Genomic DNA, 9549 nt, shown 5'->3' with positions numbered 1-9549 from the left:
GATTTATCACCTTCTCCTTTCATTTTTTATCCGTTTATAACAGAATGGAGTGTTATTTGTTGCTGCTTCCCTTTGTGATAGAAAATTTCACTAGCAATCATATTTTTGGTATATTTAGGGCCACTTTTGGTTATCTTTTGCAGTCAAAAAATAACCTCTTTAAACTCAAGGAAGACCCACTGTTTAAGTTATTCAAGAACAGAGGGGTCTTGGGAAAGAAAGCTGAGATTTTCCAGAGGCTCAGAGAACTCCTTAGAAAAGAATGCTGAGACCCAGAATACATTGGGAGACAAGGTCTGCAGAGTATGAGGGAGTTTCCACAAGTAAAAATAACATAGGAAAACTTCCAGTGTTCTGAAAGGATAGACTTAATTCCCTCAGGAGCCATAGCTGGGAAAGCTTTGGAGTCTTCTGAAGTGGACAGGTTAAAGCACAAGATGAATGGAACTGGAATGTGAACATCTGACAGTGTTTAGTCAAAAACCACCATGTGTGCAATCTTGGAACCAAATATTATGAATCCTTTCTTCCGAACAATCTAGGGGTTACATAAACTCCCAAAATAACTGGGAATAGTGCTATGAGGTTACCACGTACCACTGCTGGAACTGTCTCCCAAATGATCAAGTTTAGGATAAGTAAAGACTATCTCCTCTATGCTTTTCTGTATAAATCCAAAGCTGAGTAGGAAGATTAAGTTTTATGACCAATCCTATACCTAAAAAAGATAACAAGAATTCCCTAATCAAATATTGGTATTTGTTTGCGATTTGAAAAGGCAATATTATCTGCTAATTCAGAAAAGAGCAATGTAGGCTGGTGTGAGAGGACTGAGGCCCACCTGCTCCCTGGAAGGGCCAATGGGCCTCAGCAATGGGGCACCATCCCACTGAATCTGAGCATGGTGAGCAGCACCAGGTGCCCATAACAGTGCCCACCAACAGCCCCAAGTGCAGCAAGTCCTGAATCAGGAGGTCCAGCAAGGAGCAGCAGGAGGCAGAGCTGGAGACAAGGTACCCTCCCAAGCAGGGCTATTGCTGGAGGCTGGCACCCTTGCAGCACAGATCAGACAACAATTGAAGGCGCTGGGCTGTGCTGAAATGGGGCTTCTGGTTCCATGGGCAGGGAGCCATTCAGGCCTCTAAGAGCCCTATCCTCAACCACAGACCTGCTGAAGACCAAAAAGCATTCAGAGGCAATACATTTATGTTTGCCAGCTTTTTTGCAGGTACCTGCAAGTGGCTGCTCTGGAGTTAGGACACAGCTATATGAACCTCTGCTCTGACCAGCAGAGCTGCCTTTATGGTTGGTGGCATTCATCAAAGCTGCCAGCACGAGCAGAATCAACTTTCATTCCCAGGGAGTTCCTAGATCCTAGGAAGATCACTTCAGTCTTTGAGGAAGGGGCAAGAGCAGGGATGGAGAGAATGGGGGATATGTTTAGACAAAGAGAAGGGATGGAGGCACAACTCAAGCAGATAGTTCCAGAAGTGGGGAAGGCTGGAACAAAACTTCCTAGGGAAGTCCTTGGAGAATGTCAGCATGGAGCTAAAGAGGTTGTTTTACACTAGGACACTTGGGCAAACTGGAATGAAAAAAGCACCGAGCCTCAGAGGCAGACTTACCCACAACCTAAAGGATTCTGCTTTCAGAGCGATTCTGCAAGTGTCTTCTCTTTGCCTCCCTTCTCTTGTTATTCCACTGTAGTTACATGAATCACTACGCTGCTGACCCAAGGAGGTTGTTTATACAACATGTACATTCTGGCATTAAGACTTTTGTTGTTTCTAAACAGGTCACACATTTGACGCTTTGGTAACTAAGTATTGATTTTCTTGCAGTAAGCTAACATTGGATACACACATAATAGGGGTGGATTTGTTACGCTACTCATTCCCTTATGTAACAGTACTGACTTCAGAGGGACTATTCATGTTTGAGATGCAGGAACTGATAAGTAATAATACAGAAGTCTAAATATTTATCTGCTCTTGTAACCATTTGTTTAAATAGCCAGATCATAGTGTGAAGAGAGGAAGAATACCAAAACACACACTGACATTTTTTCAGTGACATTTCTACAGTGCATATCGCCATCCTGCAAAGCACTGCATACCTAACCCACGCAGTTCTACATCCATGCTATTTCCAGTGTTAATTCGTTTTCTTTGTACATCATTTTAACTTTACTGCCTTCTCTGCACACAGTTGGCTGATAAATAGAATCATAGAATTGCTCAGGTTGGAAAAGACCTTAGAGATCATTGTGTCCAACCACAACCTAACCATACTACCCTAACTCTAACAACCCTCTGCTAATCATGTCCTTGAGCACCACATCCAAATGGTTTTTAAACACACTTTGTTATGCTGCTTGCTGTAAAAAAAAAAAAAAAAAGGAAAAGAAATAAATGCTTCCTCTCACATGAAGAGGTTATGGCCCATGGTTATGGTTTTTGTGGGGTTTTTGGAAGGTGATGCTACAGCAGTGTCATGCCTCTAAGAATATAAGGTACCACCCCATGAAATATATCTAAGATGAATTATATAAGCCAAAGAACAACATGCTTTCATCACTTTCTTGGAAGCCTCTAGAACATACCACCTCATGTTAACTGAATAGGGCCTTCAAAAAGGAGAGTATGATTTTATTTGCATGCATATCTCAAAACAAAACACAGAATTTATTCTTTGAAGTTCTTCTTCAAAGCATCTTCAAAGGTAGGTCTCCAGTTTGCAAGGAGATATACATGTAAATAAATTCAGATTCAGTGAACTTTTACATTTGCTTCTCTAACATGAAAACTGTTCCTATTAAAACATTCCCCCTTGCATCACTTCACGTCAGTAAGCGTACACAAATGCTACCACAGCAGTGCTTGCTGGTGTTGCCAAGGAAAAAAACACAAAACCAACGTTGTAACAGAAGAGGGAAAAAAAGCATTTTCCAAACTGTAAATCATTACCACAATACAAAATTATGCAAAAGCTCAGCTAAATGGAGATAATCCAAAACATGTTTTTCACCCCCTCCTTGTTAATGCGTGATATCTTTATTTGATTCCAGGTAACAGTGTTATCTGCAATTGGGTTTTTGGTAATAAATCAAGGCAATACTACCTTTGAATCTTTGCTCTGAACTTATTATTATCTTTTATCAGAAATTAATTATCACTACAAAACTGCTTCCACTATGAGAACATAGAATAAAGTCTGACGCCTTCCCGGTGATGTGCCCCTGTAGGCTCCAATAAACCAGATGTTGAAGTGGAGAACAGATGTTTTAATAACAATTCTAGCGTAATGTGTTGAGCAATGATAACAAAGGTACTTGAAGCAGAACATTACCTGCATACTAAAATTTGTGGTCCATTCTTGGTGGAGGCCGGTCACAAGTGGCATCCCTCAGGGGTCAGTCCTGGGACTGGTGCTCTTCAGCATCTTCATCAGTGACACAGACAATGGCATTGAGTGCACCCTCAGCAAGTTTGCAGATGATACCAAGCTGAGTGGTGCCGTCAATGCATTGGAAGGTAGGAAAGCCATCCAGAGGGACCTGGACGGGCTGGAGAAGTGGGCCCATGTAAACCTAATGAGCTTTGAAAAAGCCAAATGTAGGGTGCTGCACTTGGGTTGGGGCAACCCCAGGTGTTTATACAAACTGGAGTAAGATCTCCTTGAGAGCAGCCCTGCTGAGAGGGACACGGGGGTCCTGGTGGACAACAAGCTGGATATGAGCCGGCAGTGTGTGCTTGCAGCCTGGAAGGGTGAACTGTGTTTTGGGCTACATTAAAAAAGGGGTGGCCAGCAGGGAAAGGGAGGTGATTGTCCCCCTCTACTTGGCAACTGTGAGGCCCCATCTGCATCCAGGCCTGGAGCCCCCAGTACAAGAAGGATGTGGAGCTCTTGGAGTGGGTCCAGAGGAGGGCCACTAAGATGATCAGAGGGCTGGAGCACTGCTTCTATGAGGAAAGGTTGAGGGAAATGGGCTTGTTTAGCTTAGAGAAGGCTGCAGGGAGACCTCATTGTGGTCTTCCAGTACTTGAAGGGAGTGTTTAAACAGGAGGGAAAATGCCTGTTTACGAGGGTGGACAGTGATAGGACAAGGGGGAATGGTTTTAAACTGAGACAGGGGAGGTTTAGGTTAGAGATTAGGAGGAAGTTTTTCACTCAGAGGGTGGTGACGCACTGGAACAGGTTGCCCAAGGAGGCTGTGGATGCCCCATACCTGCAGGCATTCAAGGTGCAGACACGGCTGCAACGCTGCTGCCCCCCTGAGCACAGCGGCCGCTACAGCCAGAGCGCAGCACGGGCAGCACGGAGCAGAGCCCCAAGCGCCCCGATAGCCTCGTTCCGCTTCCCGTTTGAGCACAGAGCATTCTGGAGGCGGTAGTTCCTCCTCGCCGCCATGAATGTAGGCGGGGTTCCCACGATGCCTCGCCGCTTCCGTGTGGGCGGGGTGAGGCCCGGCGGGGCCGGGGCTGTGCGCCGCCCTCAGGGGCTGCAGCGGGGGGCGGGCCAGCTGTGGGCGGGGATGGCTCGTAGTGCTGGGGCTGTGTGCTTTCGGGCGGCTGTGCTGAGTCCGGAGTGACGCTGCGGGTTGCGCGGTGCTGGCCTGGGAATAGATGAGTCCCGCCCTGGGCTTTGAGGAGGTGTTTTTCCTTGTGAAGAGCAGCTGCAACATCACAAAGGTGTAGCGGGGCAGCTCCCGGCTGCTGGATCCATCTAACAACGCAGCGAGCTCCAGCAGGGATCCCTCGGCTCTGAAGGAGCTAAAAACACCCGTCGAGGCCCGCCGTGATGTTCCCTGCCTCGTTTGCCTTCCTGGCGGAGGATAAAGATTCCCTCTGCGGGCATTAAAGCAGAGGAAATGGAAGAAAGGAAAATCAAGAGGAGAAGCCCCAAGTCATCCACCGCCCACCCCGCTCAGGTGGCCAACTCCAAGAAGAGCTCCGTGCCGCTCAGCAAAAGCACCGCCTTCTCCAACCCCGCCCCGCAGCCGCCCGTTCAGAAACCAAAGCTCAAACGGTAAGACTTGAAGGCTCCATGGGAACGAGTGCAGGGCAGCCTAAAGGGCCTGTAGGTTGGATGCTGACAATAGCAGGACACGGGGAAATGGTTTTAAGTTGAAAGAGGGAAGGTTTAGGTTGGATGTTAGGGGGAAGTTGTTCACTAGGAGAGTGGTTAGGCCCTGGAACAGGCTGCCCAGGGAGGTTGTGGATGCCCCGACCTTGGAGGTGTTCAAGGCCAGGTTGGACGGGGCCCTGGGCAACCTGATCTAGTAAAGCGTGTATGTTGGTGCCCTGCCAGCGTCAGGGGGTTGACTACATGATCCTTGAACTCAGGTCCCTTTCCAACCGGGTCTATTCTGTGAGACAGGAATGAGATTCAGGCTGGTGAAAATAAGCCAAGTGAAAGCAGGAAGTAATGGTATTGTTTAACCGCTTTCATTTCTTCAGAGTAATCAAAGAGAAAGCCAAACCTCCAGGAGGAGAAGCAAAAGGGGCGCAGGCAGCACCAATCCAGCATTCATTCCTCACCGATGTGTCAGATGTCCAGGAAATGGAAAGGGGACTTCTCAGCCTCCTCAATGACTTCCACTCTGGCAAACTTCAAGCGTTCGGTAAGTGCATGAACTGCCTGCGTATAATGGTTGCCTTTATATGATGGTAATGTTTGCAAATAAATGTGCTATGTGGAAAAACTACTGGTTTAACTTTAATATTAGCCTCTGCTGCATTAAATCAAGTCTAATATAACTCAATAGCTCATAGCAGTAAAAAATATCTCTAAAAAAAGCTGTTAAGTGCTTTCAGTGGTTACCAGAAATCCAGGACAACATAACAGCAGACAATGACAGAAACTTCAGTGGTGAAAAAGGAAGAAATAATCTAGAAAGCAAATAAACTTTATAAGTTTGAACACCAGATTTACCTTCTGTAAAAAGCTGTTGACCTTCACATTTCCATTTGTTCTTTCAGGTTTCTTTCTCTAACGCTGTCACTTGTCCTCTTAGGAAATGAATGTTCCATAGAGCAAATGGAGCACGTGCGGAGCATGCAGGAGAAACTTGCCCGCCTCAATCTGGAGCTCTATGGGGAGCTGGAAGAACTCCCTGAAGATAAAAGAAACTGGCCAGTGACTCCAATCTGGATAGGCTGCTGTCAGATGTAAGTACAGAGAAAGGAGCGAGACATGGAACTTGTCACAGAACCACAGAATGACCCGGGTTGGAAGGGACTGAAGGATCATGTAGTTCCAACCCCCCTGCCTGGCAGGGCCACCAACATACACCTTTACTAGATCAGGTTGCCACAGGGCCCCGTCCAACCTGGCCTTGAACACCTCCAAGGACGGGGCATTCCACAACCTCTGCCTGTGCAGCCTGTTTCCAGGGCCTAACCACTCTCCTAGTGAAGAACTTCCCCCTAACATCCAACCTAAATCTTCCCTCTTTCAACTTAAAGCCATTTCCCCTTGTCCTACTGTTATCATCCCTTTCAAAGAGTTTACTCCCCTCCTGACTATAGGTTCCCTTCAGGTACTGAAAGGCTGCAATGAGGTCACCCCACAGCCTTCTTTTCTCCAGGCTGAACAAGCCCAGCTCCCTCAGCCTGTCTTTGTAGGGGAGGTCCCTAGACTTAAGCTCAGGAATAGAACAATACTGGAAGGATGGCGATTCTGTGTGCAGGCTATAGCCTAAGAAATTTACAGTTGAGGAAAACATAGTTTTGTAAGAAGTCAAGACATAAGCTTTACCTGCTATATCTTCATTAGGGGAAAATATGCTGTTGTGTTCTTCTCCTTGTAGACTACTGCTTGATTTAGAGAGCAGAGCATTCTGGTACCACTGTGTGATACAGGCGTCTTTAGGGACTGCTTATGGATGAGAGAACCATGATCATTTTCCTGTGGCCCTTCCTCCTACATCTGTGGAAAGCCACACAAGGAACTTAGATCTGCATACATTTCATGCTTTCAGTTTCTGCTTTCTATAGTGTGCTTAATTGCTATGATGTAATTCTCATTAACAACTAACTTAATGATTTCATTATTGAAATTGTTAAAATTCCTTGAGACAAACAAATTTAAATTTCATTTTGGTACTTACTTCTGTTCTTACAGAATTCAGCGTAGGTCTGTTCTGTACAAGAAAGTAATCCATGTCCAGGGAGGTGGTTGAATCGCCATCCCTGGTTGGATGTGGTACTCAGGGATATGATTTAGTGTAAGGTTTTTAGAGTTAGGGTACTGGTTAGGGTGCGGTTGGACTTGATGATCTTCAAGGTCTTTTCTAACCTAGGTAATTCTATGATTCCAGCCCAAACCATTAATGATTCAGGCTGCCCAGGGAGGTTGTGGATGCCCCGTCCTTGGAGGTGTTCAAGGCCAGGTTGGACGGGGCCCTGGGCAACCTGATCTAGTAAAGGTGTATGTTTGGTGGCCCTGCCAGGCAGGGGGGTTGAAACTACATGATCCTTGAGGTCCCTTCCAACCCAGGTCATTCTGTGATTTCCATCATTGCTTTAATATATATTTATTTCATTATATCGGCATCATCACTGCATCTTAAACACCATTTCTGATCATTTTAACATTTGTATTGCAGCTGGAAGAACTGAATTCATCTATGTATCCTTTTCCTTACATACTTATTGTGCATTATAATTATGTAACTATAAGTTACAGTCTATTTCTTGAGTGCAGTATCTGTGAAAAGCTGTACAAGGGTAGATCTCAAGTACGTTACAGATGAAATGCAGCACCACTCAAGAGTTGTACAATTCATCTGCCATCCCCCCTTCATCTGCTGGCTAAAGCTGGAGGTAAGTGATGCTTAAATCTCAATGAGGAAGATTAAACTAATGGTTGAAAGCTAGCGTAGAACTCGGTAGAATTGAATTTGTCTGTACTGGTGCATGCCTGTTATGGGACTAAGTGTGGCATAGCTTATAGTAACGTTGTTATCTTATATTGTATCTATATGTGAAAACATTATTCCTTAATGGCGTGCTTCAGCCAAAAACTACATTTAGCAGATGCTCAAGATATTCCAAATAGCACCACGGGCTGAAGAAACAGCTTTCTCAGTTTGGGTTCTCATATAAGCTTTTCTTTGGTTTGTTTGTTTGTTTTTCTTGCCACTGGAATCGGCATCTTTTAATTATTTATTATTTTACACAAGGAAGAATCAAAGGTGCAAATCCAGGTTTTTACTTTTGCACATTCCTCTGCGTGCTGCATTATGTCAGGACTCGGTCTTGAGAGATTTAAGCAGGCTGCAGTGATGGTACGCTTTATATCATTGCCTTATTTAATAGGAAGACACTGGGGAAACACGGCAGTAAATTTATTCTGCTGCATCGTTCATCTCGTTGCAAATGATGTCTAAGTTCCTTAGCATTTCTCCAAACTCTGTGAAGGTAAATGCTGTCATTGCCTTTCTGATCAGTTCGTAGACAATCTGCACACTGGCTTTAGTGTGTTTTGTTGACCAGTGCTGCCACTGAGATTTTATTGTTAATAAAGACATTTTAACAGATATATAACATTTTATTTAGAGAAGTTATCTATTCAGCTGTGTTAAGAAAGAGTTCTTGCATGGTCTGAATATTTGCAGGGTTTACTTTTTTCCTTACTGTGAATAATTATTGTTAGTTCTGTCGCTAAACGGAACTGGCGTGCATGCTACAAGTACATAGAATTAAGTTCTGTGACATTCAGAAATTCAACAAGATCACTGCTCAATAAATCTGTTATATGGAATTTTGCAGTTGTTCCTTTGTTATAAATAATCTGGTAGAAACTGGTATCATATTCACAGCCGGGGGGGGGAAGGCTGTATTAGTATAAAACGACGCTGTCTTTAAGTCCAGGATTTCTATCTTCACTCATCAAACTATGCCTTTGGTTTCAGATTTTTCACATTATTCTTAAATAATACACTGAGATTCTACACTGTACATACTTACAGTATGAAGGTAAAAATCGTTACTCTTCTACTTAAGAGCAAAACATCTGTCCATTGTAGGCAAGCCAACAGTGAATAAAAGATACCAAGTTGGAGAAAATACTTCAGCTGCAAGAGAGGTGAAAATTCCATTAGCTGCAGCTCCACACACAGCACCAGCTCTGCACTGTGAAGCTGAAGAGAGGAAGGTTTTTGAACACCAGTGTGCTGTGGCTTTAGCTCCAAATCAGCTGTAAATACTTGTATTTCCTACCTCATCTTACAAGCAAATCTTAATGGTGAGCCAGTACGATCCCAAGCAGGTTCTTCCTTTAGGATATTCTTGTTCTCTTCACAACTTACCTTATTCTTTATGATTCTTTAGCTGTTTTTCATGCTGCTTAAACTGCCTCCAAGTCCCAGAGTGGTAGTGGATACAGACCTGTGATGTTCTGAAAAACAATACAGAACTAGAATATAACATGCAAAATGGGGCCTAGTTATGTCTTCTCCCCTCTTGAACTAGGAACCTTTCACTGTCAGTGCTATCACCTCGTGTTTGCATACTTCAGGACATCAAGCAAAATTTGCAGTATTAG

At 44.5% G+C, this 9549-nt stretch overlaps 1 protein-coding gene across 1 annotated transcript; it reads left to right on the top strand.

Annotated features, from left to right (window-relative positions):
* Positions 1–4506: 4506 nt before the first annotated feature.
* On the top strand, positions 4507–8766 carry CCDC28A (coiled-coil domain containing 28A). Its single transcript, XM_015858403.2, is given in 6 exon segments — positions 4507–5028; positions 5460–5623; positions 6017–6124; positions 6127–6170; positions 7610–7632; positions 8020–8766. Coding segments are annotated over 6 exon segments (552 nt in total). The 5' UTR covers positions 4507–4870; the 3' UTR covers positions 8075–8766.
* Positions 8767–9549: the final 783 nt, after the last annotated feature.

The sequence above is a fragment of the Coturnix japonica genome, chromosome 3, assembly GCF_001577835.2.
Source record: "Coturnix japonica isolate 7356 chromosome 3, Coturnix japonica 2.1, whole genome shotgun sequence".
NCBI lineage: Eukaryota > Metazoa > Chordata > Aves > Galliformes > Phasianidae > Coturnix > Coturnix japonica.
This window is presented reverse-complemented; position numbering and strand designations above follow the sequence as displayed.